Genomic DNA, 13319 nt, shown 5'->3' with positions numbered 1-13319 from the left:
TTTAGTGAATCCTACAACTGGGTCAGAAAAAGGAAAGTACAATGCAAAGGACATAAAGTTGTATATCTCCCAGGGATGTTAACATTCTGTGTTAATGGGCGGAGTGACGACCGTTAGATCCTGAGTTGTTTTCAGTGTTTTTTCTGTAATAATTTTCATGCACCGAATTCCCCCAACTCTTAAACTATTCTATCATCCCACACTTAGAGATACTGGTAAAAATCATACCAGCAAGAATTTGTTATTATATCACCCAAATTGCTCCTGGTATGTGAATGCGTCATCCTTGGTTGTTAGAGAGTTGTGCCTGCTAGGAATTTTGATTGCGTCTTCCTCGGTTATTCCAGGGGTGCCCCTACCTGTCTGCATGGCTCATCCCAGCTCGCCCCAACTTATCCTGACTTTACTAGGCGGTGACATGAGGTGGGAATTGGTACAAATATTATCCCTGAAATAAGATAGATTACATCTGCCTAGCCAGCCAGTCTCCCCTGCAGTTTCAATTATAATGTCGACAGCAGCCGATGCGATCTCCATGTATAGTTGGGTTTTAATTTTGCCTGAATTAATCCTTGTGAGTAATCTCTTTACCAGTTTTCTGTGCAAATCTGTGGGCAGAAGTCTGGGTGAAATCAACATAATTAAATCTGTATATTCTATAAATGTGAATCATAATTAAAATGATCCCAAAAATGGTTTTCTTGAAAGCTGCCAGGTAATTCTTTTTTTGTCACATAGTTCTAAGTAAGCAGGGAGAACCATACCTGGCACATACCTTCCAAAATAATTTCTGAAATCGTGAGAACACCATTCTCACACTGAATGTAAGACAATAGAGTTAAAGTCATTGAAGCATACTTTTCTTAGTAAACTGAATGGAATATTATATTTGTGGAAAACATAATATTGTGTGATTAACTAAATGACTGTGATAATGGAATATATAATTTTATACTTGGTAGAGAATATTTTATACCTTTTATGAGATGTGACGTAGTTATCAGTGTCGAAAGGAGTTGGGTAGCGTAGGTAAAAGCATTATTTACACTAACAGATAAATCATGACTAACACAAAACACAAATCACACCTTTCAAACGACACTCACAAACAAGTGTTTGTGATTCTTCACCATTTGCCGTTTCGATAGGGTTGCTAAGATTTTCTTCAGGGACCTCAAGGGTGAAGGTGGGAATGTCCGTTCTGTAGGAGACGATTTAACACCATACCTCCTCCGGCTTCTCACTCAAGTACCGGCAAGGTAGGGATCCTGGGGAAGGGGGGTGGGAAGAGTTTCAGGTCTTTGGGGGTGTCTTCTTTCTCTTCTTCGATCTTAGCAACCACATCTACCTTTTTTCCTTTCTTACTTCTCATTTGAGGATCTATCTATTTTTCCTTCTTTCCATATTCATCTACGTCTGTCACTGAAGTCCTTCCTAGTTGCCATGGTTTCCAATAACCTACAACATATCTTCAGATAAGAAGGCCAAAGAATCAGACTACATGAAAACACTTCTACATCTACATTTATACTCCGCAGGCCACCCAACGGTGTGTGGCGGAGGGCACTTTACGTGCCACTGTCATTACCTCCCTTTTCTGTTCCAGTCGCGTATGGTTCGCGGGAAGAACGACTGTCTGAAAGCCTCCGTGCGCGCTCGAATCTCTCTAATTTTACATTCGTGATCTCCTCGGGAGGTATGAGTAGGGGGAAGCAATATATTTGATACCTCATCCAGAAATGCACCCTCTCGAAACCTGGCGAGCAAGCTACACCGCGATGCAGAGCGGCTCTCTTGCAGAGTCTGCCACTTGAGTTTGCTAAACATCTCCGTAACGCTATCACGGTAACCAAATAACCCTGTGACGAAACGCGCCGCTCTTCTTTGGATCTTCTCTATCTCCTCCGTCAACCCGATCTGGTACGCATCCCACACTGATGAGCAATACTCAAGTATAGGTCGAACGAGTGTTTTGTAAGCCACCTCCTTTGCTGATGGACTACATTTTCTAAGGACTCTCCCAATGAATCTCAACCTGGTACCCGCCTTACCAACAGTTAATTTTATTTGATCATTCCACTTCAAATCGTTCCGCACACATACTCCCAGATATTTTACAGAAGTAACTGCTACCAGTGTTTGTTCTGCTATCATATAATCATACAATAAAGGATCCTTCTTTCTATGTATTCGCAATACATTACATTTGTCTATGTTAAGGGTCAGTTGCCACTCCCTGCACCAAGTGCCTATCCGCTGCAGATCTTCCTGCATTTCGCTACAATTTTCTAATGCCGCAACTTCTCTGTATACTACAGCATCATCCGTGAAAAGCCGCATGGAACTTCCGACACTATCTACTAGGTCATTTATATATACTGCGAAAAGCAATGGTCCCATAACACTCCCCTGTGGCACACCAGAGGTTACTTTAACGTCTGTAGACATCTCTCCATTGATAACAACATGCTGTGTTCTGTTTGCTAAAAACTCTTCAATCCAGCCACACAGCTGGTCTGATATTCCGTAGGCTCTTACTCTGTTTATCAGGCAACAGTGCGGAACTGTATCGAACGCCTTCCGGAAGTCAAGAAAAATAGCATCTACCTGGGAGCCTGTATCTAATATTTTCTGGGTCTCATGAACAAATAAAGTGAGTTGGGTCTCACACGATCGCTGTTTCTGGAATCCATGTTGATTCCTACAGAGTAGATTCTGGGTTTCCAAAAACGACATGATACTCGAGCAAAAAACATGTTCTAAAATTCTACAACAGATCGATGTCAGAGATATAGGTCTATAGTTTTGCGCATCTGCTCGCCAACCCTTCTTTAAGACTGGGACTACCTGTGCTCTTTTCCAATCATTTGGAACCTTCCGTTCCTCTAGAGACTTGCAGTACACAGCTGTTAGAACGGGGACAAGTTCTTTCGCGTACTCTGTGTAGAATCGAATTGGTATCCCGTCAGGTCCAGTGGACTTTCCTCTGTTGAGTGATTCCAGTTGCTTTTCTATTCCTTGGACACTTATTTCGATGTCAGCCATTTTTTCGTTTGTGCGAGGATTTAGAGAAGGAAATGCAGTGTGGTCTTCCTCTGTGAAACAGCTTTGGAAAAAGGTGTTTAGTATTTCAGCTTTACGCGTGTCATCCTCTGTTTCAATGCCATCATCATCCCGGAGTGTCTGGATATGCTGTTTCGAGCCACTTACTGATTTAACGTAAGACCAGAACTTCCTAGGATTTTCTGTCAAGTTGGTACATAGAACTTTACTTTCGAATTCACTGAACACTTCACGCATAGCCCTCCTTACGCTAACTTTGACATTCTTTAGCTTCTGTTTGTCTGAGAGGTTTTGGCTGCGTTTAAACTTGGAGTGAAGCTCTCTTTGCTTTCGCAGTAGTTTCCTAACTTTGTTGTTGAACCACGGTTGGGTCTTCCTGTCCCTCACAGTTTTACTCGGCACATACCTGTCTAAAACGCATTTTACGATTGCCTTAAACTTTTTCCATAAACACTCAACATTGTCAGTGTCAGAACAGACATTTTTGTTTTGATCTGTTAGGTAGTCTGAAATCTACCTTCTATTACTCTTGTTAAACAGATAAACCTTCCTCCCTTTTTTTATATTCCTATTAACTTCAATATTCAGGGATGCTGCAACGGCCTTATGATCACTGATTCCCTGTTCTGCACTTACAGAGTCGAAAAGTTCGGGTCTGTTTGTTATCAGTAGGTACAAGATGTTATCTCCAGGAGTCGGTTCTGTGTTTAATTGCTCGAGGTAATTTTCGGATAGTGCACTCAGTATAATGTCACTCGATGCTCTGTCCCTAGCACCCGTCCTAAACATCTGAGTGTCCCAGTCTATATCTGGTAAATTGAAATCTCCACCTAAGACTATAACATGCTGAAAAAATTTATGTGAAATGTATTCTAAATTTTCTCTCAGTTGTTCTGCCACTAATGCTGCTGAGTTGGGAGGTCTGTAAAAGGAGCCAATTATTAACCTAGCTCGGTTGATGAGTGTAACCTCCACCCATAATAATTCACAGGAACTATCCACTTCTACTTCACTAGAGGATAAACTACTACTAACAGCGACAAACACGCCACCACCGGTTGCATGCAATCTATCCTTTCTAAACACCGTCTGTGCCTTTGTAAAAATTTTGGCAGAATTTATCTCTGGCTTCAGCCAGCTTTCTGTACCTATAACGATTTCAGCTTCGGTGCTTTGTATCAGTGCTTGAAGTTCTGGTACTTTACCAATGCAGCTTCGACAGTTTACAATTACAATACCGATTGCTGCTTGGTCCCCGCATGTCCTGACTTTGCCCCGCACCCTTTGAGGCTGTTGCCCTTTCTGTACTTGTCCGAGGCCATCTAACCTAAAAAACCGCCCAGTCCACGCCACACTACCCCTGCTACCCGTGTAGCCGCTTGCTGCGTGTAGTGGACTCCTGACCTATCCAGCGGAACCCGAAACCCCACCACCCTATGGCGCAAGTTGAGGAATCTGCAGCCCACACGGTCGCAGAACCATCTCAGCCTCTGATTCAGACCCTCCACTCAGCTCTGTACCAAAGGTCCGCAGTCAGTCCTGTTGACGAGGCTGCAGATGGTGAGCTCCGCTTTCATCCCGCTAGCGAGACTGGCAGTCTTCACCAAATCAGATAGCCGCCGGAAGCCAGAGAGGATTTCCTCCGATCCATAGAGACACACATCATTGGTGCCGACATGAGCGACCACCTGCAGATGGGTGCACCCTGTACCCTTCATGGCATCCGGAAGGTCCCTTTCCACATCTGGAATGACTCCCCCCTCCCGGTATGCACACGGAGTGCACATTGATTTTCTTCCCCTCTCTTGCTGCCATATCCCTAAGGGGCCCCACATACACACAAAGAAATACGAATACACAAACAATGAAGTTACAGATTGAAAGGATGTAAGAACCGCCAAGGGTTGTATGGGAAAAAAATATGTGTACATCTGGAACGACGCACACATTGTTTTTTAAGTGACGGTTCTACATCGTTCCTTTTTTTCTGGTTTCAACTCATGCGCAGAGAGAGATAGGAGCAGGAGAGCTTGTGGAATAATTACAAAACAGTGATAAGCAAGGTTGGAGTTAATCGTGATAATCATTTAAGAAAAGTCAGGGTAGCAAACACTGATGAAGTGACGAGTCATAGAGTAGTGGGACACTAAAGGATGACAGCCAGAAACAGTTGCAGGATAGAATTTTTTTATTAAAATTCTTGACCACGGTTTTGGTACATATAAACATACCTTCATCAGAAGTAAAACTTCTAAAATTACATCATGCCATGGAGAATAATAAAATAATTATGCCGACGCCTTTGGCATAATTATTTTATTATTCTCCATGGCATGATGTAATTTTAGAAGTTTTACTTCTGATGAAGGTATGTTTATATGTACCGAAACCGTGGTCAAGAATTTTAATAAAAAAATTCTATCCTGCAACTGTTTCTGGCTGTCATCCTTTAGTGTGAAGAATTTTAACAGTTGCTGCTGCAGCCATGTTTAAAATGTTGAGAGTAGTGGGACTTGATCATTATGTGTAGTCATAGTATCTACCATGAGTTGAATAATATGTGTAGATATAGTACCTACTAAGATTATAGAAGCTGAGAAGTGGAAGAGGACTCTAGGGTATTAGAGAAGGTACTAAGAAGTGAGAATGAAGTGTAAAATAGAGTTTAATTTTACCAGGAAATATTTAATTATAGTGGACATAAAGATGTATACTAGGGCAATGAACCATGAGGCCTACTCACAAAGGATAAAGGGGACGTACCCGGCATTTGCTAAGGATGTAGGGGAGGCATACCTACATAGAGAGAGGATGGCATGTGGCCTGACGAATAGGGATGTTTTATAAAGGGGCGTATCTACCAGAACGGAAGGAGGAAGTGCACTCTTAGGGTCAACCCACATGTAAGGTATAGGTACTGATCCTAGGGCAAAAGGACAGTATCATGACAAAGTCACAGGTTTAATAGGAATTATTCTGGTAAGTTTGAATTCTATATACCGCTAGCTTTTTATGCTTTAGGTAAGTTTACGAGTGTCAAAAGGGAACACTTTTATTTTGCCCAGAGTTCCCCCAGACTACAAACTACTATAAATAATGATACTAGCATGTACCGAGGAAAAAATAGTACAAGGAATCAGAATAAAGAATTAAGTACTCATGTGTCCCAAACACCTGGAATTTACGATCGGATAAAGAGCAGAAAAAAAGAAAAAAAATTGGTTCACATGATTTTTAGATATTGAAAGAGCTAACTCCAACACTGATTGAAATATTAACATTTTATAATTAAAGTAAAAAAGAAAAAAAAAGAAAAAAAGAAATAGCTAAATAATATGAAAAAGGGTATTCACGGTTATTAAAAGAACAAGGTATACTGTTGAAAGATGAATTGTTATTCTATGTGATATAAATGTACATAATGATGGTACATAAAATATCGCATATTCGATCTGAGGAGGGAGTACGTAGCCCTTCAAGAATTTTCATGTAAATTCTACAACCACTTGGCCTTCCTCCATGTCGAACCCACGATATTTTATACAGAAGTGTGAGAAAGACGAGTCCGACCTACTGCGCATTGCATGTTTGTGTGTGCAGGTCTAAAAACAGTCATGAGCAAAATGTGGACATGGCAGACGAACAGCGACCGACAAGTACATGCTGTACGATCCATAGAGTTTCCGTGTATGTGTAGAGAAGAGCCTGTGCTATTCTTTGCTGGTTTAGTCTGTGCTATTCTTTGCTGGTTTATGACTGTGAGGATTGTTAAGAACAAATGGAGAAATGAGATTAGACTTTTAAGTAATTCATGTGTTGGACATGCTAGAAGCAAGACATGATCATCTTTTCTGGTGGTTATTAAACCAACCCTGTTGTAAATGTATCCTAATAGAGTCTAATGTTTGACGACTTGGTTGACTTGCACGAGTTCGAATATTTATATGAGAAATGGTGAATTTGTTTTTTGTGGAATTTGAAATATACCATGACTGGACTAAAAGTATTCTTCGAGTACCAAGTTATTTCAAGAGTAGAGAGAGAGTCTGATAAATTCCCTTCACCAGCATTATTCTTCAGAGAAGAAGTTTTTGGAGATCGGTATGGCTGGCTATCCAAAGAAGAAGATCGGCTGTGCCTACCAAGTAAGTCAACCTGTGGGAGAGAGGTGGGAAGTTTGCAAACCAGCTCCACATCACTTCTTGTCCTCTAAAGCAGTAGAACATAATGAATAAATTAAACTACAGCAAGCTTTTCTGAATGCTAAGGGAAAGAGCCATGTTGGCAAATGTAAAGCTAAGCATAGTTACACCAGCAGGCACTGCAGGTGACTTACAGTTGAGACAGGAATGTTGCAAGGGGATGGCTCGATATGCTACAATCAACTTATTCAAATATTTTTAATAAACATTTACAAAAAAGCAATGATGATAAATTATGAGGGCTGTGGGAAAGGCTTAAGATCATTAAGGTTAAAGTATATAAAACATGGTAAACTTCTTGATATATGAAATCATTTAAATTTGAATTATTGTTCAGAAACAGCTAAGGACTCCCAAAATTTTAAAAGGGAGCACTTGCCTTGCTGCAGTTTGTCAGACAGTTCTAAGCATAGTCACTGCTCAGATGAATTACGCTTGTGTGCTCAGATCTGGTTTAGATAGTATCCCCTTGCTGTGAGTTCTGATAATTCTGTTTAAATTGATCTGTTATGTTATATATCTAGCTATACTGGTAGCAAAGGCTGTTGGTGGCACTCAAGTTCGTGTCCAGTCCCTAACAAATGACCCAGAAACTGGAATTGAGGACAGCAAAGTAAAATCCGAAATATTTAACTCTATTTTCAAATGTTCCTTTACAAAGGAAAACCCAAGAGACATGCCACAATTTAATTCTCATACCACTGAAAAGATGAGGAATCCCTATCAAATTTTATAGTGAATTTGCAGCTGAATTAGCCGCCCTTCTAATATAATCTATCGCAGACTCCTCGAACAAAAAACCATGTCCAATTCTTGGATAAAAGTGCAGGTCATTCCCATCTACAAGAAGGGTAGTAGAAGTGATTCACAAAAGTATTGTCCAATATCCTTGACATCAATTTGTTGTAGAATCTTAGAACATATTCTGAGCTCAAACATAATGAGGTATATCAAACAGAACGACTTCCATGCAAGCCAACACAGATTTAAAAAACATAGATCATGTGAAACCCAACTCGCACTTTTCTCACATGACATACTGAAAGCTTTGTATCAAGGCAGTTAAGTAGATGCAGCGTTTCTTGATTTCCAAAAAGCATTTGACTTAGAACCACACCTACATTTATTGTCAAAATTATGCTCATATGGGGTATAAAGTGAAATTTGTGACGGCTCTGAGGACTTTTTGATAGGGAGGACACAGCATATTATCTTAGATGGAGAGTCACCGTCAGATATAAAAGTAACATCGGGTGTGCCCCAGGGAAGGGTCTTGAAGCCTTGCCATTCATGTTGTATTTTAATGACCTTGCAATCCATATTAATAGTAACCTCAGACTTTTTGCAGATGATGCAGTTATCTATAATGAAGTACTGTCTGAAAGAAACTGGATAAATATTCAGTCAGAACTAGATAAGACCATGGCAGTGCAAAGATTGGCAACTTGCTTTAATTGTTAAAAAAATATAAAAATGTGCATTTCACAAAACAAAAAAAAATAGTACCCTATGACTAGTATTAATGTATATGTATATGGAGATGGTATCTGTTCTTTTGGACATGTCTGAAAGAACAGATACCATCGGTGACCATGCAGCTCTCTGAGCGTCTGCCATGTAAGCAGAAGATCCCAGGTTCGAGTCCTGGTCCGAGCACACATTTTCAACTGTCCCTGTTGATGTATATCAACGCCTGTTGACAGCTTAAGCTATTGATTTAATTATCATTTCATAGTATCAATGAGTCACAGATGAAATTGGCCAACTCACACAAATACTTGGGTGTAACACTTTGTAGGATATGAAGTGGAATGATCACATAGGCTCAGTCATGGGTAAAACAGGTGGCAGACTTCAGTTTATTGGTAGAATACCGGGGAAGCAGTTGGTCTACAAAGGCAACTGCTTACGAAATATTCATGTGGCAAGCTCTAGAATATTCCTTAAGCGTGTGAGACCTGTACCAAATAGGACTCATAGGGGATACTAACATATAGAAGGGCAGCATGGATGGTCACAGGTTTGTTTGATCCATGAAAGAGTGTTACAGAGATACTGTAGAAACTGTGCTGGCAGATCCTTTAAGACAGACGTAAACTATTCTGAGAAATTCTGCTAACAAAGTTTCAAGAACCAACTTTAAATTATGATTCTAGGATTATACTACAACCCCTCTAGGTATTGCTAACATATGGATCATGAGGATATGTTTAGAATAATTACAGCATGCACAAATGCATTAAAACAATCATTCTTCTCATGCTCCATACGTGATTGGAATGTGAAGAATCCTAACATCTGGTACAGTGGGACATACCCTCTGCCATGCACTGCCCTACGATGTGTGGAGTATAGATGTTGATCTAGAGAGTATTTTTTTTTTTTTTTTAATTGTCAAAACTATTGACTATGGCAAGATCACTATGCCAATTACATTTTGAAATTGTATCCCCGACTTCTAATTTTGTTACTCAATAACGGCTGCTGCACAACAGCAAGCCACCTATTCTTGTCACATCAATGAATCTAGCTACAGGCAGGAAGAGTAGTATGGAGACAGCCCTATTCTGTTCAGCACTATCTCATGCATAGCACACATACAGATGTTTGTCATCCACATGAGCCTCCTTGCAGTTGTTCTGTACAGACACGGCAGCACTGAGAGGGCTTGTAAACTATAAAATGGAAAACATACAAAAAAGTAGAGCTTGGGAACTGAACTGTCTGATTAAAGAATTTGAAACAGAACTTCTCTAAAAGTTTGCAAAACATGAACTAGCACAAAATTTGTGGTCAGCCAAATATTAATTAAGAACTTGGGTACGTATAATTTGGCTTAGCTGCATGATATGTACAGAGCCCTCATCAATTAGAACAAAAGGTGAATGAGTGCAGATGATGGTGTGAATAATGTCAAGTAGATCTGTGCTTTCCTGTATGTTTCAAACCAAGTAATGTGAGAGCTACTTATTTCATGTAAGATCAATCAATAAAAAGACATGAAATTATTTTTCCAAGTGTTCATTAACCATACATACATATACCACCCACTGGTGATGTTTCAACATAGGTCTCTGGGATCTTGGGAAATGCATCCAGCTCTTTCACACCTTTAAGTGTACGTTTCCCTCTGTTACGTAACATGATTTGCTGTCATGGCACTGGAAGCTCCTGAAACAATCAAGGATAAAGATGCATGTAATATTGTATACAGAGGCCAATGCATAATTTTAAACACTTCAGAACTAAAACTTCATAAAATAGAATCATCTTTAACTTTTCTTCTGGAAAACCAATCCACAAAAAAGGATCAATTTAGTCTTGCTTCTTCACAAGACTTCACTTATTTTCAATCACTGTTTCAAATTGTTTAGATATAGGATAAAAACATGTCTGATAATTGTAAAATATTTCTGTACTATGTGATGTACTGTACTGTCTCACTTGTTCATAGCATATACGTTAGAAAGAGTTATACTGTCAGTGCCCCAGATCCAACGGTTATCTTTATACAAAACTGAAGTGTAGGTAATCCATGCAGATAGATATGTATGGAGCTTCTCAGTACTTTAATCACTCAAACTGAAATCACGTCTACTTAACAATTCCTACTCCACAAAAGAATTTCTATGGTATATACGAGAGAAAGAGAGAGACAATCATGAACCATGAAACTTGCAAATAACTAAACTGATATATTGGATTTCTCCATCACCTTTTACCCTTCGATTCTTCCTAATTGCCATAATTTTTCTAATCTTTGATGTACAAATCACATTAAGTCAACCAACTGCAATTATTACAAAGAATCCTGTTTTCGCCAACACATACTCTATTTTGTTACTCTTTTATCATGCTACAACAGCTTCATTTTCTTTTATCTCTGAAGGTACTTTAGTAAGTACCAACAAAAACCTCTTGTTTTAAAAAACAAATGATTTATTTCTCAATTTACTCCTCTTTTAGCATACATCTGCATATGTATTCTACAAGCCATCATACGGTGCACAGCTGAGGGTACCATGTACCATTACAGTGCTTTGCTTTTTTGTTGAATTTGTGAACAGAGCAAGGAAAAACTGCTTGTATATAAGCCTCTATTTGAGTCCTAATTTCTCTCGAGACCCGACACTTGGTTCTAAACCAAAGGACCCCAATCGACTCAGCATATGATGCTGCAAAGGGTCGACAGAAGCGTCCGATCCCACGCGTCGGCTTTGACCCGTGACGTAAGGGTGTTGTCGTGTGTGACGTCATGACGGCGTGGAGTTCGGTCTGAGTGTGGCTGTCTCCAGTTCTGTTTTATCTTACTTTATTTACTTTTCTGATCTGTTCGTTCTATCTCGTGAGATTTTTTTAAAATTTAAAAACACTTATTACTTATTTTAATTATCTGTTTCCTCCAATTTCTGTTTTAGTTTATTATATTTATCTTTCTGATCAGTTCGTTCTATCCCGTGAGATTTTTTTTTTTTTTAAAGACAAAAAACACTAATCAGCTACTGAAGCATCTTTACCTTCTATGGGTTGCAGGGGTTACGACCCCTGGGGAGGTGGGTGGGTATTCATGCATGGCTGCCTTCACTTACACGTTGTAGCTACGCAAGGCATCTAAATTTGTTTATATTTAGTTTGCCCCCTACCCAAAACACCCCATTTCCCGCGCTTGTCCCGTTAGTGTCATTAGGCTTCTTGTGGAAAGTGTGTGTGTTTGTTTTTGTTTCCGTCATATTTGTGACGTCATGGGTCAAAGCAGACGGGCGGGATCGGACGCTTCCGTATTTCCGCTGCAAATTGTGAGTTCTGCTTGCACCCTACGAGTGATGCCAGCAGTTGTCACCAGGTCTGCCACCTGTCTGTAGGAACTATGCATGGCCTCAGAACCCAAGCGACAGGAGTCACTGGTGCTGACACGACCAACAACGTGCAGACTACTGCATCCTCAATAGTGACAGGCAGGGCCTCCTCCATGTTTCAGATGAGCCCCCTGGCAGATAAGCCAAGTAAACATTGGAATTCTTTCCATCCCTGGACACTAAACACTGCTTCAGCAGTGAGGTCAGACAGCCAGACTACCCACTGACACTCTGCCTCGAGTGATGCCACTGCTTAACAACCTGCCACTCACACTGCAGTGAGTATGGAACCCCATGTTGAGTACGATGGAAGGTGCCTCAATAGCAGAGCCCGTGGACGAAATACGCGACACCTGAGGTCTCTCATGCAACATGCCAGTTTCTCTGCTGCCACCACACATAACCTGTAGACAGCTAATTATGGCCATAAATATCTTCAGCTGTTCGTGAACTGTGGTCAGCTCAGCTCCTCCTGCATCCGCGCACACCCTGTCCATCCTACTACTCCTAACTTAAGACTTAAACAATTAAAACAAACAAAAAAGATAAATATGTGACTTGTTGGTCTCCTGGTGCTCCAACAATGGAGGCTGGCAGCTAACAGAGCTGTGGTCAACAGTCACAGGCCACAAAAAAACAAACAAATGACTACTCTGCAACAAGCTGTGTGAATGTACACATTACTATCACTAAAACATGATCTTACAGCTTTCAAATATAAAAATACACAATAAATTTGAGAATTAAGCTATGCAAGCACACAATACAAGAATTAAACTATGAACACAAACATAAAAGCTACATAAATGACATGCTAGCCTCCTGGAAACCCTGAGAGTACTCCACAACACCGTTCAGGTACAGAAATCTGCAGCTAAGACTGTCACACAATGAACAGAGCCTCTGATTGAGACTACTCACCTAGCTCAAAACAAGAGGATCTCAATCAATCAATTTGCCCGCATTTAAAGAGAGCTATCATTTGATATGCAGTGTGGAAATGCAGTCCAAGTTGTTCTGCATTTTCTTGCAACCACCCAGTGATAATACTTTCCTGTAGACAACATGAGAGAGTTGATTGACCCTATCTGATAAACTGTTGATGTATATTGTGGGCATCAGTAGTTTTATTGTGCTTCCTTAATGCATATCTGATGTTATTTTCATTTTTATTTAATATTTACCCTCTTATACATCA

At 40.1% G+C, this 13319-nt stretch overlaps 1 protein-coding gene across 3 annotated transcripts in view; it reads right to left on the bottom strand.

Moving 5' to 3' along the window:
• The window catches only part of LOC126235777 (endoplasmic reticulum-Golgi intermediate compartment protein 2), a 93061-nt gene that overhangs the window by 76490 nt on the left and 3252 nt on the right, over positions 1-13319 (bottom strand). For all 3 annotated transcript variants that reach the window (XM_049944580.1, XM_049944579.1, XM_049944581.1), the window contains exon 2: positions 10304-10436. In XM_049944580.1, the coding sequence (XP_049800537.1) occupies positions 10304-10409 (106 nt within the window). In that variant the 5' untranslated portion in view covers positions 10410-10436. The remainder of the gene's footprint in view (positions 1-10303; positions 10437-13319) is intronic.

The sequence above is a fragment of the Schistocerca nitens genome, chromosome 2 (assembly GCF_023898315.1).
Source record: "Schistocerca nitens isolate TAMUIC-IGC-003100 chromosome 2, iqSchNite1.1, whole genome shotgun sequence".
Lineage (NCBI taxonomy): Eukaryota > Metazoa > Arthropoda > Insecta > Orthoptera > Acrididae > Schistocerca > Schistocerca nitens.
Note: the sequence above shows the minus strand (reverse complement) of the source record. Positions and strands in the feature narration are given on the sequence as shown.